The sequence below is a fragment of the Takifugu rubripes genome, chromosome 4 (assembly GCF_901000725.2).
Source record: "Takifugu rubripes chromosome 4, fTakRub1.2, whole genome shotgun sequence".
In the NCBI taxonomy this organism is placed as follows: domain Eukaryota; kingdom Metazoa; phylum Chordata; class Actinopteri; order Tetraodontiformes; family Tetraodontidae; genus Takifugu; species Takifugu rubripes.
This window is the reverse complement of record NC_042288.1, coordinates 9,450,716-9,477,228: the sequence shown is the minus strand read 5'-3', so window position 1 is coordinate 9,477,228 and position 26,513 is coordinate 9,450,716. Positions and strand designations below refer to the sequence as shown.

Genomic DNA, 26,513 nt, shown 5'->3' with positions numbered 1-26,513 from the left:
AGAGTGTACAAGAGCTCTCCACACCACTCCCTTGAAATATTTTAGCCAGGACTGGTTACCCGTGTGAAAGAGGTCCTGATCTCACTGGGAGTTTATGTTTTTTTATCAGGTTACACGAAGATTTTTTTTAAAAAAAACTTGCACAATTGTATCAGAAATATCTCAATGAAAGGAACAAACATCACCTCTGCTCTGCTCATGTTTTACAACAACTGGCTCTATAAGTGGAGCAGACCGTAATCCCATTATTGAGTGGTTATATAATAGAATGTCCACAGTCATATTATGAGGTAATGTTTTCAAGGTCTTCAAGGATTAAATCCCAAAATCCAAATGCAGCAAACGGTTTCTGTCAGCAGATTTTTTTCTTTACTCTGCTGGGTGATGATAAGGTCAGGCTTGTGTGGTCCCAGCTCCTTAACCCAGATTTTCTCTTGTGAACAGGTAAATATATAAGGATCTTTACAGTGGAAGCTGCACCTTGCTTCTTATGTTCGCCATCATCCCTTTGATTGCCTGACTGACTGCAACCAGAACCTTTTATAAAGAAACCCCAACAAGAGAATTTTCTGTAGCAAGTGCCATATTTTCACCCCCCAAAGACCATAAAATTCTGTGACATTGATTGGCCATATATTTATTAATTTGCCACTGGCGACCATAGAAGATTGGGTATTTTGCTCCCCTGCAGAGCGTCCCAGAATGAATGTCAGTTGGTGGAAATATAGTTTATATCATTCATATTGCATGTGAGCACACACTAATGGGTAAAAAGGACATTTAATACTGAATTTGTAAAAATATATTTTGCATTTTATGTCAGGGAGGTCAGACAGCACAGAGTTTGACTGCTCTTCGACAGTGATCACATGACCAATGGTTTTCTAGGTGCTCTGTGTATGAACAACTTCCTGTGTGGTAATCTGTCCCACAGCTACTTGGGTCGGAGGAGGCTTCCTCCTTGGTACAGTGGAGATGATGTACACGCCGTCCAAGGGACTAACTGGAACTCTCATGCTGTTAATGGCGTACAATTCCTGTTTCATCATTGGTAAGAATTTTCTGCACCTAAAAATTGGAATTACTAACTTAAGATTTATACATTATTGACATCCTTCACAATAAAGAAACTTCAATATTCACAACAAAATATAAATATTTAAATTATGGCTCAAACAGTGTCAGACATTATGTGGGTGAGGCACATTGTTGTCTCTTGCCATCTGGTGGAGGGTTGCTGTATTGCATTCAAACCCCTCTTCCTCTGCTGAGTATAAAACCCTCAGATTTCCAACATTTCTACATGTTTTGCATAATATAAGTGAAATGCATTAATCACATTTTATGATGCCAGAACTGACCACCAGGTTGCCTCTTTTTCAAAAACAACTTAAGTTTAGTGCTTAACTACTACACATTTTACTGTTCATTCACTGCAGTTGAATATGACATCCCATTTTTTCATATTTAAAGGCTACAAATAAATATAATTTAATGCTGCTTTAAATCTTTTTTTTAAAGGTGGCTTGGTCTTTGTTTCCACTAAGAAAAAGGAATTGCATGACAATGCTGGATCCTTTCCAACACAAGTATGGAAAAGTGATAACAGCCATGATGAGCGTGGGTTCCCTTTGTCTTGATGTGATCTGGGTGCCCGCCACACTCACTGGTTTAGGTATAGTATTATCCACCCATGGAGGACAATGTGTTATGGCTGCCTACACAAAATAATAATGATAATTCTGTAATAATCTACACATGTGTTTGATAGGGGGGATCATGAGTGTGGTTTTGGACTTGCCTACTTCTGTGTGTATCTGGATGTCTGCTGCCATCGCCATCATCTACACACTGCTTGGTGGCCTCTATTCTGTGGCATACACAGATGTCATACAGCTGATCCTCACCTTTGTCAGTTTGGTGAGCACAGTATACACTTGCTTTAGCTCTCAAAACTTACGGCAAACTTAGAAATTTACCTTTTGTCTGCAGTGGGTCTGTGTTCCCTTCATTATGATGAATCCCCACATTGTGGATATCAATAAGACACTCATGAACAACACCTTACATGCTCCCTGGATTGGTCAACCAGAACTGAAAAGAGCCTGGATCATGTTCGATGATTTTTTATTCATTGTAAGAGACCAATAAACAACATAAACTCAGCCAAAGAGTAGCTAGAACATTTTTCTCTGAATGTTACATTCACTTATTGGTTTGCTGTCTAGGCCCTGGGGAGCCTTTCATATCAGTGCTTCCATCAGAGGACGCTGTCTGCTTCCTCCGCAGCCAAAGCAAAGATCACCTGCTTTGCGGCTGCTTTCGTCATATTTCTCTTTGGGATACCTACAATCCTGATTGGGGCAGCAGCTGCATCCACAGGTAAAAAATGACTGACGTGTCCTCTGACATATCAATTAATAAATATTCAGTTAACCGACAGTTTAGATATTTTTTCACTGACATTCTGGGATCAGGAAAAGGCGCGACAGTTGTGACTCAGCAGGGCAAGTCAAATTATGGCAGATTTGAAATTGTCAGCCATTCCTACTTATGTGTCAATGCCTCAGACTGGAACCAGACCACCTATGGTTCTCCATCTCCATATGAACGAGGCGAAGCTGCCTTAGCCATGCCCCTCATCCTGCAGCACCTCACCCCGTCCTTCATCTCCATTGTTGGAATTGGATGTGTGGCTGCTGCTGTGATGTCATCAGCTGACTCCGCATTGATTTCTTCAGCTTCTGTCTTCAGCAACAACTGTTACAAAAGCATTATCAGGCCTCAGGTGAGACAATAAAATGACCTATGAGCTTTCCACCACTTCTGCCCGGCTTTTGCCACATGGGAAGTTAGAGAGTGAAGAATTTTTTAGTTTGTTTTCCAGGAGCAGCTGATCATATTGTACACTAGGTGGTGCAATCCCAATTGTGACATTCATTGGCCAAAAATATATTTCTATATCAAGGGGACATGTTTCATTTCCTGCTTGTGGTTCAATATTAGAGATCATGATTTAGTCTGCAGATATGAGCATTTTTCAGAGTCTTTGTAAAAGCGACATGCATAATGACAGGTTCCATCAATTTAAAGTTAAGAAATTTCAACATAAACATTTCAAATCTTTCTCATCTTCCTCCTTCAGGCAACTGACAGAGAGATCCAGTGGGTGATCCGTGCCTCTGTGGTGGTGACCGGCGTGATCGGTACATCACTCACCAGCCTGAACAACAGCATCTTATTATTTTGGTTCCTGGGTAATGAAATCGCCTACATCGTCATTTTTCCTCAACTTGTCTGCATTCTCTTCTTCAGCGTCTCCAATGGTTATGGAGCTGTTGTGGGTTTGCTGGTGGGAGTGTTGTTCAAGCTGCTGAGTGGGGACCCAATGCTTCTGCTACCTCCAGTCATGCATTTCCCAGGATGCACCCTGGAGGATGGTATTTATGTTCAATATGCTCCAGTTAGGACCATCTGCATGCTGGCTTCCTTTGCCTCCATCTTATTGTTCTCCTACCTGACTTCAATGCTTTTCAACAAAAAAATTCTTGCTCAGAGATGGGACGTGTTAAAGATCAGAGACCAGAAGGCTGAAGCAGCACTCACTCCACTTGAGGGCGCTAGAGTTGGTGAGAAGGAGCAATTAGATGCACCTAATACAGAACATTCGTAGAAGTAGGATGAGAAAGGAAGTTTCTTTTAAAAGACTCAGTAAAATCCTGCTTCTGAGTTCCAGACATAATAAATGCAGCATGCTATATGCTGGGAAAAAAATGTACTGTTTGGTGGAAATCAAAGCTTTTATAAATTCTGAAGTGATTAATATAATATTAATATTATAATAGTAAAAACTTTGCTGTGAAAATCAACAATTGTTTGTCTCGGGAAATTTATCATATATGGTTTGAAGTTGTTTTTTTTTTAAAGCTTTTATGTTTTGACACTGTCCCAGTCTCACTGTAGTTACATATATATAGTCTTTTACTTAAGGTTTCTGTTACTATATAACTATATTTGCACTGGAGGGGGGTGGAGTATTTGTTTTGCCGCAAGGAAATAAAGTCATATAAGCCTCTACCTCCTAGGTCTGCTTGTTTTGTGCTTTAAGACGTGACGGCGTGTCAGTGACGGAACCTCTCATCAGTCAGGCACCATCGGTTGTGTTGATCAATGCTCTGTTTACGTCTTAGTTCAGAGCCAACAGATAAATAAATGGATCATTTTTTCATCATGGTGCACCAATATAAGCGTTCCAAAAGATCCCAATTTAATCTATAGCAATAAAATAAATAGGTAAAATGCCTGTAACAACACAGATTGAAATTGTTTAAAATAATAGAGAGGGCAGAGATCAAAATCTATCACAACACATCGGACTTTTGAACAATGTGATCATTTGGTCTCTAAATCGACGTGTGACGTTGTGACGCCTCCCCAAGTTCAGGACCAACAGACTGGGGAACTCATTCATCCCCCGAGCCATCAGGCTGTTCAACTCATCACTGGGGGGGAGGAGGGCCAACAGGAGAACCGGAACATTTTTATAGTTTTATATTTATATTGTTATATTCATATTCTATTTTTAATTTATTCTATTTTATTTTATTTCTTATTTTCTTATATTCTATTATCTTTAATAGGTTTGATGGGGGGAATGGTGGTGGGAAATTTTGTAGATGCTGTAGATCTTTGGAGATGCTAATTTCCCTGGTGGACACCCCCTAAAGGGATCAATAAAGTTATCTTGAATCTTGAATCTTGAATCTTGAAAATCATGCAATTTCATCAATTGTATGGGAAATCATTATCCTGCTGTTTGGAAATCATAATAGAGTTGCTTCAGGCAGATTTTAATCAACAGAGTTCTTATATCGCAGACCTCTTGATGTAGGACCCCCAAACATACCATCAGGTCAGCTGCTGGTACAGTGGAGCAAGGCCTTCTTGAGGTTGATGCGTTGAGTTCTTTACAAATATTGATTTTACTTGGTCTATGTAGCAGCAAACCAGGCAAACCCAAAAGCATTGTACACAACCACAAGGTACGAAAACATCTTCATGGGTGTTTGTTTAAGAATTTGTTTGTAGTGGTTCTGCTTAAGAATATCGACAAAACATGTCCTCTGACAGATTCCAAGAAGCCGGTCAAGACGAGCCATCATGGCTGTCAACATTCCAGGAGTTATTGTGATGGTGTTTTTCTACCTGCTGGTCCTTGCTACAGGCATGTGGGCCTTTCTCAAGTCTAAAAGAAAACAGAAAAAAAGTGCAGCCACTGGAATGGAGATGACACTGCTGGGTAACCGGAGTCTCAACTGGGTTGTGGGAATCTTCACAATGACAGGTGAGGAGAAGCTTTTGGCTTGTTTGCCCTATGATACTGACCTTGGGTGATGTGAGCAAATTACAAAAGAAAAGAAAATGCGCCTTTGTGGAAGCAACTTTTTTTTTAAAAATAAAGATGTTATAACTTCAAAGCAGACAGAAATAAGTAACCCCAACTGTCGTACACATTTTTTCCCTTTGTAATTCAGAAAAGGCTTTTAAATGGGTGCAACCCCTCACAGGGATGGGTGCTAGAGCTGCCTCATGCAGGGAAATGCAGGGTACACCACTGGATAAGTTGCCAGTTTACACAGCTCATCCTGGCACCTCTCCTCCTGCCAGCACACCTTTCAATTTTGGTCTGCAACCAGGTCTTGAAACGACCCTGAGCTACCACATCCTCTAAGGCAAAAATTTTTTGAATTAAATGAACATGATGTGGCATCATGCACTAAGAAAACACACCATTAAAACAAAGAAAAAAAGGTTTTGGATTTGCCTGAGGGTGAATACAGGTTATAAAAATTACCGTAATGTTTGGTTTATTCTTTAAGTAGTTAGGTAAACATCAGTGCTCAAACGAAACTTAAGTAACTCATTTTAGCAGAAACTCTCAAAGGTGAGTAGTTGTACTGGTCCCTAAAAAATGATCACATATTCAAAATTGTTCACAGAATGTACCTACTGTACAAATTATTAGATAAAAGTATAGGCAAGTTACAGTGCACCGAGTTTAGGTGTATACTGGGAATCAGAGAAATGGCAAAACATCCGCCTCATCATTAAGACCGGGGTCTCAGTGGCCTTTAAAGTGTCAATCAAAAATATTTCCTGCTGAAGGACCAGTTGTGTTACTGACCATTTGTGTTATTTGTTGTTTTGTTGTGTAGCCACATGGGTCGGCGGAGCCTTCATTGTTGGCATAGTTGAGATGGTCTACACACCCTCCATGGGACTAACCAGGACACTCATATTGTTAATGGCATACAGTTCATCTTTTGTAATTGGTAAGATAAAAGACTCTACAAAATATATATATACAGACAAACTACTTAATGGCCAATAAAACTGTGGACAGAAATATTTTCAAAAAAATATATATGTTCAAGACACAATCAAAACATCAGTGTTGTATGTCTTTCAGGTATATTACAGGTCTTTCTAAAGGTAAATATGTATCATTACTGATTTAAACCTGTTGTGGTTCTGCTTTTAAAGGTGGCTTTTTTTTTGCTAAGCCAATGAGAAAGAGACGGTGCATCACAGTACTCGATCCATTTCATCAGAAGTACGGGAAGGCACTCACAGCTGGAATGAGCCTGGTTTCACTCTGCCTTGATATGTTCTGGGTTCCTGCAACACTTACAGGTTTAGGTTTGTTGTTTACGTCAATAAATGTCGATAGTTACTCTTGGAAAGGGAACATGGATATTGTCCACTACAGGGGTGTTTTTTCAGCATGCGAGCTACTTATGAAATGACCAAATCTAAATGATCGACTCATTGTACTTATTTAGAAAACTATTGAGGATTCTTACCATTTATGTTGAAGTACGTTGCATAACTGCACATGTTGCACAGCACAACATAATTAATTAAATTTTTTGTCATTGTGAAAAACAACTGGGACATTCCCTTTGTCAGCTCGCTCGTCGCTGGAATTCGTTGTCATATTTTCCACGTTTCCCTTCTTGGTATTGCGACGGTAGACTGGCAGGTGAGGAACGCACTGTGAAAATGTCATCGTGGGGAAAAAAGTCCTCCTCCCATTCTGGATGATAGTGATCCGTTTTATTCTTCGTGCTTGGTCCAGCTCCCCCGCTCATTTTAATACCCTTTCTTAAATTTAAGATTAACAAAAAACCTTTTCTGCACTTAGAACCGTTGTTTGCGCGTGCACAGTGACCTAAGTGTCAACAAGATTCAGATGTCACCTGACTGGCTGCCCTCTAAACACTAAACACTGAAAACAGAAACAGCACAAAGGCGAGAAAATGGAAACAAGTATTTTGACTTGAGCTTTTGTTCTTCCTCCAGCAACGAAAATGTTATTACAGTTATTACAGGACATGCATCGAGATATTCGGACCCATAACAAGGGGCAATCAGGAGAAACAGCCATGTTTGCTCCATCAGCAGCTATTCATCGAACGTGTTCCCATTTCTAGATCTGCCAGCCTACGATTTTTTGTAGTCAACAGCCCACCTAAGTGAGCGTGAAAACTTTTTGGAAGATGCAAAATATCATGCCTGTGCATGCACTTTGGCTCTCATTCAGTGTGTTCTGCTCATACAATGAACAATGGAAGACTGCAGAGATGCAGAGGCTTCTAAAATGTCACTGATGCAGGAGGAACCATGAGCGTGGTCCTGGACTTGTCCTTCACTGTGTGCATTTGGATCTCTGCTGCTGTTGCCATCACCTACACACTGCTGGGAGGGCTCTACTCTGTAGCCTATACAGACATTGTTCAGCTCATCCTGATATTTGTTGGCTTGGTGAGTGTGATTGTCTCCTTTGATTTTTCCGCATAAAATAATTTTAAGCAAAATTGTCATTTTTGTACACGTGTGAAGGTTTAATATTGACCTATGTTTGCAGTGGATCTGTGTTCCCTTTGTTCTGATGAATCCTCACACCACAGACATCAGTCAGACGCTGTTGAACAACACCTTACACGCTCCCTGGATTGGTCAGCCGGAGCTGAAAAAGACCTGGCAACTGATGGATCTTTACTTACTCTTTGTAAGCAGTTTCTATTCCCCCACTCCCACTAATAAATCACTCTAACTGTTAAAGGGATTAGTCTGAGGCTTTACAGGAAAACACATTTGATGTAAAGTCTTCTTTTTTTTTCTTTTTTTTTTACATTCGAGGCGCTTGGAAGTCTGTCATTTCAGAGTTTTCACCAAAGGACGCTGGCAGCATCTTCGTCAGCCACAGCAAAGATCACCTGCTTTTCAGCTGCTTTCATCTACCTTCTGTTTGGGATCCCTCCTATTTTAATGGGAGCGGCTGTTTCATCCACAGGTAAAGATACTGGTGGTTGTGAGTGTGGTGTAGTGTGGAAACTGCTGCTGAACACCTCTTCACCTTGTTGCTGAGAAAAATAGCTGCAACTGACAGAGAAAATGTATTGATAACGAACACAGGGCAGGAAAAGGTCCGATGTAGTTGTGTCTCTGCTGCAAATGCAATTTCCTCTTCTTCATGAAAGAGGAGTATAGACCCCACCTCAGTTCCACTGTTCAGTACTGAAATGGTGTGCAGGAACATGGAAATGCTGATACATACTAATAGCACTTTCGATGTTTGCAGTGTCACCAAAGACAGATTTGTTCCTTCTTTTGTGTCTCAGACTGGAACCAGACCACCTATGGTTCTCCATCTCCATATGAGCGTGGAGAAGCAGCCTTAGTCCTGCCCATCGCACTTCAGCACCTCACACCTTCCTTCATCTCCATCATTGGTATCGGATGCGTGGCTGCCGCCGTGATGTCATCTGCTGACTCTGCATTGCTTTCAGCAGCTTCTGTTTTCAGCAACAACATCTACAGGAACATCCTGAGGCCACAGGTTGGAAAAGTCACTTGTTGTTTAAACAGCATTTGAGCATTTCTGGTTAGACTACACTCAATTTTAAAGAATGCTTAAGAGTTGAAGTCTTCCACTTGAATGCACTGAGATTCTTGGCGAGGACGGCTGATCCACATGCGCAAGGTAATTTAATATCTATATGAGAGTTGACTTCATCGGTTGAAACATTTTTCACCTCCCGCGAACCAAGAACAAAAAGGGTCATGTGCTTGAAGAATTACTGTAACCTAAGCAGTAACACTAGATTTGTTCTGGTAAATGACCCAATTTTTTTTTTTACGACAGTGTTTTGTCTCTCATTTCTCCTGCAGGCATCAGACAGAGAGATTCAGTTGGTGATCCGTGCTTCTGTGGTGGTGGGGGGTGTGATTGGGACATCTCTCGTCAACTTGAAAAACAGTATCATCCTGTTCTGGTTTCTCGCGAATGAGATGGCCTTTCTCATTATGTTCCCACAACTTGTCTGTGTCCTCTTCTTCAACATCTCTAACGGTTACGGGGCTATTATGGGTGTTGTGGTGGGGTTGGCAACAAGACTGCTGAGTGGAGACCCACTCTTAGGGCTTGAACCTGTCATACATTTCCCAGGATGCACTCTGGAAGATGGTGTTTATGTCCAGTATGCTCCAGTTAGGACCATCTGTATGCTGTTTGCTTTAGCATCCATCTTGTTCTTCTCTTACCTGAGTTCTGTGCTCTTCAACAAAAACCTGCTTCCTGATAAACTTGATGTGTTCAGTGTTAAAAAACAACCGGGAGCAGCTGTAGTCACACCAGCAGGAAGCTCCACAGAACGGAAGGAGGGACAAGAAGTCAAGTGTGAGATGGAGGAGTCACAGTTAATGATGTAACTGTTTTTGTTAACTTAAATTTTAATGAAACTATCATTTACTTCAAAATGGAACATGGACTATGTTGTGGTTGCTTGTTATCATCTCACTATTATTATTATTATTATTTATTTTATTTTATTTTATTTTTAATGCACAGACTAATATACTAGTCGGGCACCAAGTGCTTGATTGGATAGACCACAGACTAGTGGATTATTTAAATTAGTCTCTGGCTGTCCCAAGTCTACAACATGGATATAATAATAAGCAGAAGAAGAAGAATGAAAATAAAAGAGGGCACTCCAAATTGGCTGTTGAACAGTTATTGTGAAGCCATAAGTCATTGCCAAAATGCACAAAAAGGAACAATTTCATGTTATCTTTTTCAGGTAATATTGTCCTCTCATGTGAAATAGTAGTTTGAAATAGATTTTCAGCATTTATTAAATAGATATTACTGTTCATCGTTAATTTTATCTGTACTCCTGGTGGTACGCTTTAATGAGTTTAATGAGTCTATATGTTTCAGGCATAATTTCAGGATTCAAGATTCAAGAGTACTTTATTGATCCCTTTAGGGGGTGTCCATCAGGGAAATTAGCATCTCCAAAGAAACGTACAGCACTGGACAAAATTTCCCACCACCATTACACCCCATTAAACCTATTAAAGATAATTAAAATATAATAAAATAAGAAATAAAATAGAATAAATAAAAATAGAATATGAATATAAATATAAAACTATAAAAATGTTCCAGTCCTTCTGTTGGCCCTCCTCCCCCCCCTGTGAGGAGTTGAACAGCCTGATGGCTCCGGGGATGAATAATTTTTTTAATAAGATCCTATTTGAAAGAAGAAATAATTGCTCCGTAAATATCCGGCCCATTTTCTGAATCCAGTCTCAGTGTATTAAAAGAGATACCTTTTCCAATACAAATTTATTGTCCCTGAGAACTGAAGAAGCCAGTCAGTCATGGCTGTGAACATCCCAGGTGTGATTGCGATAGCCTTTTTCTACTTGCTGGTCCTCGGAACCGGCATCTGGGCATCTTTCAAATCCAAAAGGGAACAGAAGAAATGTGCAGCCTCTGGACTGGAAATGTCCCTGCTGGGAAACCGCAGTATTAATGTGGTGGTGGGGGTCTTGACTATGACAGGTGAGGAGCAGATTTTGCATTTTTAATCTGTTTGTGTGCACTTTAGAATCCCTGTTTATGGTAGACCTGAAGCAGCACAATGAAAATTAAAATAATTACACATGACATTAAGTTCCTGTGCTGGAAAAGCAGAGTTTGACTTTTACTGAGGTAACAGCTCCAGCTTTTACCTGTCTTTGCTAATCAATTTCCCGAGACGCAGTTTTCAATGAAAATACTTGATATTATAAGTGATTAAACACTCAGTAGAAGCAGGTTCGTGGTATCATGTAATGTTTGTACTCCACAGCAGCAGGTCTCTGTGTTCATCATACTCAGTTTGTATTCATACGAGAGTGAAACTTAAAATAATGTCCCTGCAAGTTCACATACCTGGACCAGAAATCTTGCAGTAGGAAAGTTAAAAGATTTTTAATCAATTGATGAATGTGTTTTGTTCTTGTTGCTGAGGGAATTTATGTGCATTCATGTGTTTTAGCCACGTGGGTCGGGGGAGGAACTGTTGTTGGTTTGTGTGAAATGATTTACACACCCTCTAAGGGACTGATGGGGGCAATGGCCATGCTCACAGCATATGCCTCATCTTTCATCATTGGTAAGACTATAGATTTTGTACTGTATATTCACCAATCAACAATACAATGGTCTAAAATCCTGAACTGACTGACTTTTAAATCTCTGATATTTAAAGCTGGGTTCTTTTTTGCCAAGCCAATGAGAGACAAAAACTTTGTGACTCTTTTGGACCCTTTCCATCAGAAATATGGGAAAGTAGTAGCAGCTGTAATGAGTGTGGTCTCCGTCTTGAACGATATCCTCTGGGTGCCAATAGCACTAACTGGTTTAGGTAAGTGAGTTTTTGTTTGTATTAATCTGCATGTATTCAAACTATGTTTGTGTCACCAGTCAAAGTTTATGTGTCTCATAGGAGGAACCATGAGTGTGGTTCTGAACTTATCTTTCTCCTTGTGCGTGTGGATTTCGGCTGCTGTTGCCATCATTTACACTCTGCTGGGAGGTCTCTACTCTGTGGCATATACAGATGTTGTACAGCTCGTCCTCATCTTCTGCAGCCTGGTGATGTACCCTACATTTCAGCATTTACTCCTTAAACACATTGGTACAGTTTTGGTTATAATGGCTACATTTGTCTTCTGTTTTGTATTTTATTACAGTGGATTTGTGTTCCCTTCATTCTGATCAATCCACACACCATGGACATCAGTCAGACGCTGACCAACAACACCTTGCATGCTCCCTGGATTGGGGACCTGCAGCCAAGGAGCATTGGTGTCATAACCGATGAGTTTATATGCTTTGTAAGTAGAGATTACTACAGTCTGGCATTCAGAAAAGTCCCAAATGTGTACCAGAACCCGTGACCACAATGTAATCCTTGGAAACTTCTTTAGAAAAAGATTTATCCTTGTGAAGAGTGAAATCATGGAATGACTCATGCGATTAAAATAACTCTGATAAAAATGTGACGTATGAAATGGTCAAATATCTGATTTCCTTTCAAGGCACTCGGAGGACTGGCATCCCAGTGCTTCCAGCAGAGGGTACTATCATCTTTTTCTGGAACCACAGCAAAGATCTCTTGCTTTGCTGCTGCTCTCCTCTACCTTGTTCTTGGGATCCCTCCCATTCTGCTGGGCGCTGGTGCTGCGTCCACTGGTGAGAACAATGTTGCAACAAATAATGTGGAACCAACATACGAAAAAACGACATCACTTGAAATGTCTCACTTAAAAGGTGGAGCCGTGTTTAAATTTCTGATAGCTGAAATGCCTGGAAGCAAGAAAGGGACATCTGCAGAGAGACAGAGAACCATTGAAAATGTCTTTTTGTGCACATGGATGCAGGTGACATCAGAGGGAAAACTGATTACAGGCGCAAATCACAACTGACAATAAAAACAGGACAGGCTTCTTCATTATCAAGTCTCATTAACACCTGATGCCTTTGTGTCACGCCACCTAAAAATGTAGAATGAAGCATTTGAAAATTCTTAAAAACACTTCCGAATGGATACAGATATGCTTTTTTCCCCTCCCTGTCTCAGACTGGAACCAGACCACCTACGGTTCTCCATCTCCATATGAGCGTGATGAGGCAGCCCTCATCCTGCCCATCGCCCTTCAGCACCTCGCCCCTTCTTTCATCTCCATCATTGGAATCGGATGTGTGGCTGCAGCCGTCATGTCATCAACCGACTCCATTTTGCTTTCTTCAGCATCTGTTTTCAGCAACAACATTTACAAGAACATCATCAGGCCTCAGGTGAGAACCAAAGGAACATCACACTCTTGATCTTGATTATGAAGCGAGGGCGAAGGCACCTCTTGAATTTTATCAGGTGGAAGGGCATCAACACTAAATCCACCTTTGTTTCTTTTCCTCAGGCATCTGACAAAGAGATTCAGTGGGTGATCCGTATATCTGTGGTGTTAACAGGCCTAATTGGCATGTCCTTCATAGGCCTTCAAAATAGCATTATAGAATTCTTGTACTTTAATGCTGAACTAAGCTTCATCTTAATCTTCCCCCAATTCCTCTGTGCCCTCTTCTTCCAAATCGCTAATGGCTACGGAGCTATTATGGGCATTTTAGTTGGATTATCATTAAGACTGCTGAGTGGTAACCAACTTTTAGGGATTGAACCTGTCATACATTTCCCAGGATACACTCTAGAGAATGGTGTTTATGTCCACTATGCTCCAATTAAAACCATTTTCATGATGTCTTCTTTGGCTGCCATCTTGTTGTTCTCCTACCTGCCTTCTGTGCTCTTCAACAAAAACCTGCTTCCTCAGAGATGGGATGTGTTTAAGATCACAGCTCAGAAAGTTCCAGGAGCTCCCTCGCCACTAGAGGCAAGCAGAGAGCATGAGATGGAAAGATTATGTGAGAACCGTGATGTGCCTCAAGTGAAGGACCAACCTGAAGCAGATGGAAGCACTGCAGAAGATAATAATCAACGGAGTAGAAGCAGCTCTCAGGCTGGCGTGCAACCAGTGGTGGCCAGTAAATGTTAGCCGTCTGTCCAGGCTGGTCTTCTTCCTCTCTGCTGCACCATCACAAATTCTAGTTCTTTCCAAGGGTTTTCTGTAGGGTCTATCATCTTCTGCATTATTATGATAGCATGAGATCTTTCAGATGCCAGAAGCTCTACTTCGTGGCCTCTCTTCAGGTTTTTTCCTGACCTGGATTAAGAGTGAAGACAGATAATGTCATCAAACAACTGATTTTGTAAAATTTCACTGAAGTGAAACAAGCAAAACTTCAGACTGATTCTAACAGATTTTTATCTGCCAACATCTGAAAAAAAACTTTCCATAGTTATTTTCCACAATCAAATAATTGAAGATAACCTTGCTTGGTCATCCCCTGAGGGTAATTTTTTAAACAGGACATTATTCCAGGTTCAAAAACTTTAGAAAATGCATCAAGTTCAGTAGTTTCTGTTTTTGCTAATTATTAATACTCCTGTCTGTACTCGATGAACAAGACTATTGTTTTTGTTGTGCCTAACAAATGATTGTAATGTGGACGATATTGTGGCGTGAGCAGAGTAAACAGTCAGTAAAAACCAGTCAGTTTGACCAAACTCAATGTCTCCCCCTGGTTATTATCTCTCCTGTCTCCTGTTTTCTCTCTCTCTCTCATAGTTGTGTCTAATCTGGAATGTACCCTTTACAGTGCAGATGTTCGTTGTCTATCTTACGCTCATGGCCACTCAGATATTTGAAGTATTTCAGTTTGTGTTGAAGGTGTTGTTTTTTTTTCCTTCTGGTCAAGACATGTGGCAGGTGGATTTAATGTTTTGGCTTTGGAGCACCATTAGATACTTTTAATGACAAAAACCACAATGTCATCGTCATCAAGTGTTGACATTTCTGAAACTAACAAGAAACTGTGCCTGTTTATGTGACCATGAAGAAAATCTGATTCCCAGTACTTTCTGATTTCTGAAACTCTTTGCTTCAGCATCCATCTTGTTGCTCTCTTACCTGATAAACCTGATGTATTTATTGTGGGGAAAAAACACCTGGAGCAGCTGTATTCACACCAGCAGGAAGCTCCACAGACCAGAAGGAGGGACAGAAAGTTCAACGTGAGTGTGGTAAACCTGTTTATTGATGTTAAATGCCTTCCAGGCCACTAGGTGGGACAACGTGTTGTTTACTGTTCGGGAAATTTCTTGTGTAGAAGAAACTAGAGCGGAAGTTAGTTATACCTGTGTGCTGACCGAAATCAATGCTACCTGTTCGAGTTCCCGAAATAAAATAAATTCTTCAGTAAGAAGAAGCCTCCTGCAAGTTACTACATAAATGGCGACGAGGATAAAGTCACCACAGATGCCTCGGATGGATACAGAGGAATGAAAGCGGCTGCTGAGTGGCTAAGTAAACCTTGCAGACCGGACTCTGTGGCTGTTGAAAAAAGAACATGGCGGCTATGATTGGAAGCACCGCTCCTTTTGATGGTCAATCCCAGAAGTGGGAAGAATATTGTGAAGTACTCCACCATTTTTTCAGAGCTAATGGGATCGACGATGCAGGTAGACGTAAAGATATTTTGCTGAGTGCAGTGGGCAGTCAGACTTACAGTCTCATGAGGAACTTAGTCAGCCCCGCCAAACCGGGTGACAAGACTTTTGATGAACTGGTGAAGTTGTTGAAGGATCATTTCAACCCAAAACCGAGCGAGATTGTGCAACGTTGTAAGTTTAACTCCAGATACAGGAAGCAGGGGGAGACAGTTATGGAGTTTGTTGCTGTGCTGAGGAAACTGGCTCAAGACTGCAACTACGGGGACAAGCTGTCGGAAATGATCCGGGATAGGCTGGTTTGTGGCATCGTGGATGATCGCATACAGCGCAGACTGCTTTCGGAGCCGGATTTGACCTTCGACAAGGCGCTGAAGTTGGCGCAGGCCATTGAGACGGCGTGCAAAGATGTGAAGGACTTGCAGTCTCCGGAGTTCGTGCCCCAGTACATGAGGGCACCCCAGGCGGTGCATAAGGTGTATTCAAAGCAGACCCCATATACCCAGCAGAACCAGCGTAAAGTTTGCTACAGGTGTGGTAGTGACCAGCACATGGCTGGGGACTGTAGATTTATTAAGGAAACCTGTCACAAGTGTGGGAAAGTTGGCCACATTCAAAAAGTGTGTAGGTTTAAGGGCTCAGCAAAGAACTTGAGGGCCAAAGGAGGTGGAGTGCAGACAGGCAAACAGGGGAGAGCTCAGGGAGCAAATTATGTCAGCCAGGGGGAAGGCGAAAAAGATAACATAGACTCAGAGGAAGTCATGTACACATTGTACAAATTGGACGAACTTGACATACCAGCAGAAGCTCCATTTATAGAGACTTTGACAGTAAATGGGACAGACACACAGTTTGAAATGGATTCAGGTTGTGGTGTTACAGTAGTTAACTACTCAGTTTTCAAAACTCTCAGGGGAAAAGGAACACCAAAGTTATGCCCATGTCGAGTCAGGCTCAAAACATATACAGGGCACAAGGTAAAAGTCTTAGGAGCCGCTGTAGTTAAGGTGCAGAACCAAGGGCGAGCCCTAGACTTACCTGTGGTTGTGGTAGGAGGTGCAGGCCCCAGTTTGGTAGGCAGGTACTGGATTAGGAGGCTAGGTTTACAGTGGAGAGAAACACCCCAGGTCCATCACGTCCGGGTAGAGACTGCAGAGGAAGTCCAGATGAGACCCGAAACCCAAATCCACAATGTGGCAGAAGAGACGTTGGATGAGGTACTGGGGGAGTATGGAAAAGTGTTTAAAGATGAACTTGGAAGATTTAAAGGCCCCCCAGCGAAAATATATGTAGACAAGGAAGCAGCCCCCAGGTTTTTTAAAGCCCGACCTGTACCATATGCCATGAGAGGAAGAGTAGAGGCGGAGCTTGACAGACTCCTTGCACAGAAAATCATAGAACCTGTGAAACATTCAGAGTGGGCTACTCCAGTGGTTCCCGTGTTGAAACCTGATGATACAGTAAGGCTATGTGGAGATTATAAACTGACGGTAAACCAGATCTCAAAGTTGGAGCAGTACCCAATTCCCAAAATTGAGGATCTGTTTGCCACACTGTCAGGTGGACAGAAATTCTCAAAATTGGATCTCAGTCATGCATACCACCAGATTTCCTTGGACGAAGAAGCAAAGAAGTATGTGACCATAAATACTCACAAGGGGTTATTCACCTACAGGGTGCTACCTTTTGGGGTTTCATCAAGCCCAGCAATATTTCAACGGACAATGGAGGGACTGTTACAGGGCATCCCTCATGTGACCATTTTTTTGGATGACATCCTCCTCACAGGGAAAGACGACCGGGAGCACCTGCAGACACTGGCTAGGGTGTTGAAACGGCTACAAGAAGCAGGTCTCAGACTCAAAAGAAGCAAGTGCCTGTTCATGAATGAGGAAGTGATGTTCCTAGGTCATAAGGTGGACGCGACAGGACTGCACCCAGTACATGAGAAGGTACAAGCAATCAAAGAGGCACCCCACACCTTCAAATGTAGTTGAAGGCGTACCTGGGACTGTTAAACTATTATAACAAGTTTCTGCCCAATATCTCAACTGTACTTGCACCAGTACACAAACTGTTACAAAAGGAGACAAGGTGGCATTGGGGTGATGCTCAACAAGCTGCTTTTGACAAGTCAAAGGAATTGATGCAGTCTGCCGAGGTTCTTGTGCACTATGACCCAGAAAAGGACCTTGTATTGTCATGTGACGCATCACCTTATGGAGTAGGTGCTGTGTTGTCGCATTTTATGCCGGACGGAACCGAGAGACCCATTGGATTCACCTCAAGAACACTAAACCCAGCAGAAAAAAAATATTCCCAGCTGGACAAGGAAGGACTAGCTGTGATGTTTGGAATAAAGAGATTCCACAAGTACATTTATGGAAGGAAATTCACTATTGTGACAGATCACAAGCCTTTGTTGGGACTCTTCAGTGAGATGCGAGCTGTGCCACAAATGGCTTCACCCAGAATACAGAGGTGGGCGGTAACCTTGAGAGCCTACGAATACACAATAGTGTATAAAGAAGGAAGGTATCACTGTAATGCAGATGCCTTAAGTCGCCTTCCTTTACCAGAGGTAACAGAGGAGGAGCTGGAAGAGAGGGTTCTCATGTTGGAGAGCTCTGACATCACACTGGTGACAGCTGACCAAGTGAAAGCATGGACAGACGCAGATCCAGTACTTTCAAGAGTGCGGGAGATGGTACAAAACGGCTGGTCATCAAAAGAAAAAAGGGAGGAGTTTGGCCCCTATGAGGTGAGAAAATATGAACTCAGCATCAAAGATGGATGTGTGCTATGGGGTTCAAGGGTGGTTGTGCCAAAAGCAGGACAAGAAAATGTCATGAGACAGCTTCATCAGTGCCACCCAGGAGTGTCCCGAATGAAAGCATTGGCGAGGAGTTATGTGTGGTGGCCAAAGCTGGACAAAGAGGTGGAGGATACTGTTAAGAGCTGCATGATCTGTCTAGAATACCGCAACGTCCCTGCACCTGCCCCATTACACCCGTGGGACTGGCCAGACAAACCCTGGAGCCGCATTCATGTGGATTATGCTGGACCGTTTATGGAGAAGATGTTTTTTGTGCTCATTGATGCACATTCCAAATGGATGGATGTGTATCCCGTGAACTCTGCAACATCAACCACCACAATTGAGTGCCTGCGTACCAGCTTTAGTAACCATGGACTGCCGGAATTGATAGTGTCTGATAATGGCACTTGTTTCACCAGTACAGAATTCAAAGAATTTTAAAAAAAAAATGGTATTCGTCATGTGACCTCTGCACCCTATCATGCTGCCAGTAATGGGTTAGCAGAGAGGGCTGTACAAACTTTCAAGAGAATGATGAAAAAATGCCCCGAGGGAACACTGACAGCTAAAGTAGCCAGAGTATTATTTAGCTACAGAGTGACTCCTCACACCACTACTGGGTTATCACCTGCAGAGCTACTTCTTGGGAGGAAGCTTCGTTGCACCCTGGACTCGATTCACCCAAATCTAAGCAGAAAAGTGATGAAAAAACAAGAACAACAGACAAAAGATCACAACAAAAAGGCGAAGGAACGCTGGTTCAAAACAGGAGACTCAGTGCTGATCCAGAACTTCAGTTTCGGACCAAAGTGGATCCCAGGACTCATTGAGTCAGTGACAGGACCAGTGTCATACAAAGTGATGCTAGGTGATGGGAGAGTGGTGAGGAGACATGTGGATCAGATTCACACACACCACCGGAGACCAGAAGAACGCAACAACCTTCCACAGACGGCCTCTATGACACTCAGTCAGACGGATCAAGGAAGTGAAGCCTGGCTGGAAGCTGAGGAGGTGGTACTCAGTGAGGAGAAGTTGGAGGAGCCTGCAACTACTGAAGCTGTAGGAAGTTCTGAGACAGAACAAAGAACTGTCACAACCCCAACTCCACTGAGGCGACATTCAAGAAGGGAAATCAAGTTGCCCAGTTACTTGAAGGACTTTAAATTGGATTAAGAAAAAAAAAAAAAGTTCATAATGTCCTATTGAAGGGTGTAGAAAACACTTAAGGGGGGAAGGGTGTGGTAAACCTGTTTATTGATGTTAAATGCCTTCCAGGCCACTAGGTGGGACAACGTGTTGTTTACTGTTCGGGAAATTTCTTGTGTAGAAGAAACTAGAGCGGAAGTTAGTTATACCTGTGTGCTGACCGAAATCAATGCTACCTGTTCGAGTTCCCGAAATAAAATAAATTCTTCAGTAAGAAGAAGCCTCCTGCAAGTTACTACAGTGAGACAGGAGTCACAGGCAATCATGTCACTTTTTTATTTTATTGGATTTTTTCAGTTGTAATAACATAAAATGTTAATGAAACTATTACTTACTTCAAAAGGACCTGGTTGATTGATGTTGGACTGTGGTTGGATGTTATTGTTTCACTATTATGTGATCAACCGTGTGTCTCTATAGTTATTTTAAATTACACTGAGAGACAAGGCTGTAACTCTTGAATGGTTGGCTCCACTTTACAACTACACTCCAGAGTAATCAGTCGTTGCACGCCTGGAGTGTTGCAGTCTAACATACTAGTTGGGCAGTGCTTGATAAGATCATAGAAAGTTGCTGCTCTTACTTAGTTTCCCTCAGCTACTGTTTTTCAAGCGAGCATCTAAAATTTATTATTCAGACCGGCTAAAAGACAAAGTGTTGCGTAGAGCTTCTCATTTTTTGAACAAACTTGTTTTTTGATTGGTGTTTATGCATAAAGAGAACACACATAATGCTTTTGTAATGTTTAAGAGACTTTTTAGCTCATCAAGTCCCTACAAATGAAGATAAAAATCAGGCAGTGACCAGTTTTGCCTGCATGTGAAGCACTATGTGAAGTGCTTCAAATATCATTACAGCACATCACACACATAAAGATTCTGTCCCACCGCCGATGTAAAATCTGCTCCTCCCAGAAAAAAGACATCTTAGCCAAAGATTTTAATTTTCCTGTAACGCCAGGGGAAATCCCAGCAGTAGACCCCTTCATGGCAACAGAATCTGCCATCAGGAATGGCAAGCTGACAGAGACAGAAAAATTAAGGTTAAAGGCATCAGCTGTGCTCTCCAGTGCGAAAGCACCACCCTCCAACCTCACCATTCAAGGAAGGCACTGGCATCACTCTAAAGAGACCAAGGCATCACCATCCTGTCGGCCGACAAAGGAAGATGCACAGTGGTACTGAACACAGCAGAATAGCATATCAAGATGACCAGCCTCCTCAGCGACATGTCCACAAATGAGACACTGGGACGAGATCCAACCTGCAAATACAAGGCTAAGATCGTAAAATATTTACAACAATAAGAGAAAGACCAACTAATCGACGATACACTCGATTACTGATTGTACCCAGGTGAAGCCATGCCATGCATTTACGGACTCCCTAAACAGAGCCCCACTAAGACCCATCAGCAGCAGCATTAACTTGGTCACATACAAAATTGCCAAACATTTAGCCACCCTTCTAGCTCCTCTGGTATAGGAAAAACCACACACTACATCCAAAACTCACAGGAATTCACCAGCAAGGTCAAAGATGCAATAGAGCCAGATGAAACAAGGCTATCATATGATGTCACCTCTCTTTTCACTTGCATCTCCACCACAGAAGCAATTAAAACTGTAAAGAAACATCTTCTACAGGATAACACACTAGCGGAAAGAACAAACCTCACTCCGGACCAGGTGTGCACACTGCTGGACCTCTGCCTGACAACCACCTACCGGTACTTCCAGTTTCAGGGAGGTTTCTACAGACAGAAACATGGCTGTGCCATGGGCTCACAGTGTTACCCATAGTAGCCAATCTATATATGCAGGAAGCCTTGACCTCCTTCATAGGAACCGCTCCCAGCCACTGGTATCGATATGTGGACGACAGATGGATCAAAATCAGAACAGTGGAAGTAGAAGCCTTCATAGAACACATCAACACTGTAGACAAGAACATCACATTCACCCGTGAGGATGTCAGAGGATCAAGTCTGTCCTTCTTGGACTGTGCCGTGCACATCGAAGTAGACAGCAGCCTGAACATCAAGATCTACAGAAAACCCACCAACACAGACCAATACCTACTTGTCGACTCCCACCACCCACTGGAACACAAGCTAGTTGTCATCAGAACCTTACACAACTGGGCCCAGAATATTCCCACCAGAACAGAGGGAAAGGAGGAAGAACAGAAGCACATCAAGAGAGTCCTCAAAACCTGTGGCTACCCTGGCTGGTCCTTCATCAAATTCTCTAGAAAATCCAGAGAAAACAGAAGAATCAGCCAAAAAAACGGAACAACATTGTTATTCCATATGTTGCAGTACTTTCTGAGAAGGAATAAACACAACATCCCAGTACAAGTCAAGCCCTCCAACACCCTGAGGCAGAAGCGCGTCCACCCAAAAGGACAAAACACCGAGACACAAAGCAACATTGTGTATGCAGTCCAGTGCAGCGAGGAATGCCCCAACATGTACATTGGGGAGACAAAACAACCGCATCACAAGCGCATGGCCCAACACAGAAGAGCTAACTCCTCAGGCCAGGACTCAGCAGTTCACCTGCATCTGAAGGACAAAGGACACTTGTTTGAGGATAATAATGTACAGGCTTTGGCCAGGAAGATTGCTGGTTCAAGAGAGGAGTGAAAGAAGGCATCTATGTCAAACAAAAAAATCCATCATTAAACAAAGGTGGGGGTCTGAGACATCACCTCTCACCTGTTTACAATAGAGTATTGAAAATCGTCCCTAGTAAAAGAGGCCCTTCACAAATGGCTACTAACAAACCCCATTGTGTCAGGGGAAGTTTCAATGGCCCACATAATGAGAGGCAGAGCAACCCACATCCAGGTGACTTAGCTCTCAATGTGTTCTTGGCTCCTGAGGAGTATAAGCACCTGGAACTCTGTAACAGTGAGCTAGAACTGATGAAGCCTCTTGGAGAGGGGTGAGAGGTGATACATGTTCATGAAACTCAAACAATCTAGTTACTATGATTCAACTACCAGAATTATCATGACCTGGATGACTGAGAACAGTTACATTTTTCTACATGTTACCTCATTTAATCACCCTGCATCCAAATATTTTAACCATATTCATTTCATTTGCTTGGAGACAACGCCTTAAGCCTTCGCCGCTCTCGAACAGTCAGGGGTTCTTTTGTACCTTGCCAAGGAATGCACTGTCTCACAAATCTACAATCATGTTTACCTTCAATACATCATGTTTTTCTCAGGACATGCTCAGCCTGTTTCAGTGCCCCTCAAGGACGAGAGGTACCAGCGACTGAGATAACAAGCCCATGCAGGCCTGCCTTCCAAGGACAACTAAGGTTGAGGTGGAGCAACAAGCTAAAAAAGTTCTTCATATCAAATAGGAGGGAGACGTTGGTGAGACACTTCAGGTGCTGTTGATTTAGTCTTTTAAAAATTTTATAGCTCATTTGCGTGAACATACACCGTTTTATGCTCACATTAAATGTTGAACTTCAAGTCAACAAGCAGCCAGTTTGTCAGTCAGTCATCAGTTAGTCATGGCAGTCAACATCCCAGGTGTGGTTGTGATGGTGGTTTTCTATCTGATGGTCCTTGGAACTGGTGTCTGGGCCTCGTTCAAGTCAAGAAGGAAACAGAAGAAAAGTGGAGCCACTGGAATTGAGATGGTGCTGGTGGGAAACCGCAGCATTAATGTGGTGGTGGGGGCCTTCACAATGACAGGTGAAAAATATCCTGAATGTTGCAATTATTGAGTTCATGTCTGCACATAAAAACTGGTTTTGTGTCTGTAGCTACATTAATTGATGGAGGCTTCATCATGGCCCTGGTTGAGTTTATGTACCTTCCCTCCTCTGGGCTGACTGAGACACTGTTGCTGTTATTTTCAGTTTCTGCTTCTCTCATTCTCGGTAAGACTGAAATTGCAAGATGATTAAAATCCTCATGTTTATTGTGAAATAATCCCAAAACTGCTTTCACACCAACAGCTGGTCCATTGTTTCTCATGCTGCCTATTATATTTTGTTAAATGAAGGTGGATTGGTGTTTGTGAAGCCATTGAGAGAAAAACGATATCAAACCCTGCTGGACCCTTTTCAGGAGAAATGCGGAAAAGTGGTAACAAGCATACTTAGCTTGATGTCACTTCTTGTTGATCTATTATGGATGCCAGTAATATTGATCAGTTTAGGTAAAGTAAATGAATCTATGGCTGCAACATCTCCATGAGTTCTTAGAATTTACAACAGCTAATGTGACAAACAGCATTTGGATTTATCAGGAGGATCCATGAGCGTGGTTCTGGACATTCCCTTCTCTGCATGTGTCTGGATGTCTGCTGCTGTCGCCATCACCTACACACTGCTGGGAGGTCTCTACTCTGTGGCATACACAGACATCATACAGCTGATCCTCATATTCCTGGGATTGGTCAGTGTGTACTTTTAAACTCTCAAGGGCTGCGTGTGTAGGAGGTCAGATGTGTGTAGAAGTGGCATATGTGGCAAATTCTTTTATTTTGTAGACCAGCTTTGACTGCCAAACAAATGATGAATGTGATGAATACGTTTCTCTGCAGTGGATCTGTGTTCCCTTTGTTCTGACAAACCCCAGTACGCTGGACATCAGTCAGACGCTGATGAACAACACCTTACATGCTCCCTGGATTGGTCAGCCGGAGCTGAAAAGAGCCTGGATCATGGTTGATGAATTCATATTCATGGTAATGATACAATTCCATGGATAGCAAACAAAATATTAAATTGACATATTATTTCAAAATGAAGAAATTATATTTCAATACTGATTCATTTCTTAATTTTAACTAATCAAACAGTCTAGGCAGAATGCACTGGTATTGTGTGTTTGCTGCATTAAGGTGCTGTGGGAAAACTTCAGTTCCCATTGGAGGATGTTATTCTTTCAACAGTGGTGTGTTCACATGCTTTCAGTTGGAATGTAAATGCTGATAAATACTAAAATGTTGCTTTAATTTAGTTGAATTGTTACCACAGCATCAATTTTCAAAATAGTCAGGATCACTCCTTTTGTAAACACTAACAGTAATAAAATATGTTGTAAAATTCGGCATAAAATTATGTGCTTTGCATTAATAAGTCGTGGCCTACTTTTCAACTTTTCTTTTTTTCTTTCATGGCAGCAACTTTTCTGAGTTCAGTTGTTGAACATGAGAAATTTTATTCAAACTGTTTATCCATCCCAGCCCTGACTGCAGCATCCGTGTGCACACATGCAGAAGTAACTAATATCTGCTGTTACTCTCATTTACTTTACAGGCACTTTCATTTATGTCCTGTCAGACCTTCCATCAAAGGACACTGTCCTCCACTTCTACAGCCACAGCCCAAATCATCTGCTGGATTGCTGCTTCTTTCTTGATGATATTTGGGGTACCTACAATACTCATCGGGGCAGCTGCTTCATCTACGGGTAATCATGTGTGTGACCATGTGGTGACATCCTTGAACATGCTTTTAGAGGGGTTAATAGGCCCTTAAAAAAATCTGACCTTTTTTAAAGAATTAAGGTGGTACTCTAATCTGGAAGTCTCTATTAAACAATCACAAATTACCACGATTAATCATTCCTTCATGGACCTTTCTCTTGTAGTGCTACTAATTATAATAAAAATAACACTTTTTCAGACTGGAACCAGACCACCTATGGTTCTCCATCTCCATTTGAAAATGGAGAGACATCCTATATCCTGCCCATCACCCTGCAGCACCTCACCCCGTCCTTCATCTCCATTGTTGGAATTGGATGTGTGGCTGCTGCTGCAATGTCATCTGCTGACTCCACTTTGCTTTCTGTAGCTTCTGTTTTCAGCACCAACATTTACAGGAGCATCATCAGACCACAGGTGACAAAAATGACAAAGCTGCTGTATGTATAAACTTAAAAACATAAAGACAAAATCTTCCCCTCACTGTTTATTTCTTATTCTTGTATGTTCTTTTCAGGCTTCAGACAGAGAAATTCAGTGGGTGGTCCGAGTCTCTGTGGTGGCAGCAGGCTTAATTGGTACAGTTCTCTCTTCGCTGAAGTCCAGCATCATCATGTATGTTTTCCTGGCCAATGAGGTGGCTTTCATCATCATGTTCCCACAACTCGTCTCCATCCTCTTCTTCCCCACCTTCAATAGTTATGGGGCTATCATGGGTGTTATTGTAGGAATAATGCTGAAACTGATGAGTGGAGACCCACTCTTAGGGCTTGAACCTGTCATACATTTCCCAGGATGCACTCTGGAAGATGGTGTTTATGTCCAGTATGCTCCAGTTAGGACCATCTGTATGCTGTTTGCTTTAGCATCCATCTTGTTCTTCTCTTACCTGAGTTCTGTGCTCTTCAACAAAAACCTGCTTCCTGATAAACTTGATGTGTTCAGTGTTAAAAAACAACCGGGAGCAGCTGTAGTCACACCAGCAGGAAGCTCCACAGAATGGAAGGAGGGACAAGAAGTCAAGTGTGAGATGGAGGAGTCACAGCTAATGATGTAACAGCTCAGTAGCTGCAATTTTAATCTAAGCATTTGCTTTCAAAGCAGTTAGAATATGCCTGATGGTCTTTTAAATGATTTATTTTTTCTCGCAAAAATAAAATCATGAATACACTAATGATAATATTAGGAATCATGATACTCCTACTACTACTACCACCACGAATAATAATAATAATAATAATAATAATAATAGTAATAACAATAACAATAATAATCTATGATAATAAGAAGAATCATTTAAATGGTATTTTTCTAGTATTTAGTAAATGTATATTACTGTTTAGACTGAATTTTATTACTATTTCTTCTCTGCCTTTGTTCAGCTTTTTTGAGTTCAGTCAGTATGTTTCAGGCTTTTTATTTTAGAAAATTAAGGTTATTTGAAATAATTAACAATTACTGTGTCAACATTTTGCCAAATTGTTGGAATCCTTGCTAACCAAATATATAACCAGCTCTATAACCAGTCTCAGTGTGTCAACAGAGGAAGATAGCTT

The 26,513-nt window shown here is 41.8% G+C and overlaps 2 protein-coding genes across 2 annotated transcripts; both read left to right on the top strand.

Annotated features, from left to right (window-relative positions):
• The first annotated feature begins 5,030 nt into the window (after positions 1 to 5,030).
• LOC101064840 (high-affinity choline transporter 1-like) lies at positions 5,031 to 26,473 on the top strand. The gene is made up of 10 exons (XM_029835210.1): positions 5,031 to 5,042; positions 5,131 to 5,344; positions 6,216 to 6,332; positions 6,544 to 6,699; positions 7,676 to 7,824; positions 7,928 to 8,071; positions 8,203 to 8,356; positions 8,685 to 8,902; positions 9,235 to 9,529; positions 25,770 to 26,473. Exons 2-10 carry the CDS (start codon positions 5,161 to 5,163, stop codon positions 26,012 to 26,014), a joined length of 1,662 nt encoding a protein of 553 aa, XP_029691070.1. The 5' UTR covers positions 5,031 to 5,042; positions 5,131 to 5,160; the 3' UTR covers positions 26,015 to 26,473.
• LOC101065055 (high-affinity choline transporter 1-like) lies at positions 10,717 to 14,523 on the top strand. The gene is made up of 8 exons (XM_029835209.1): positions 10,717 to 10,915; positions 11,394 to 11,510; positions 11,607 to 11,762; positions 11,844 to 11,992; positions 12,091 to 12,234; positions 12,439 to 12,592; positions 12,981 to 13,198; positions 13,321 to 14,523. Exons 1-8 carry the CDS (start codon positions 10,732 to 10,734, stop codon positions 13,951 to 13,953), a joined length of 1,755 nt encoding a protein of 584 aa, XP_029691069.1. The 5' UTR covers positions 10,717 to 10,731; the 3' UTR covers positions 13,954 to 14,523.
• Positions 26,474 to 26,513: the final 40 nt, after the last annotated feature.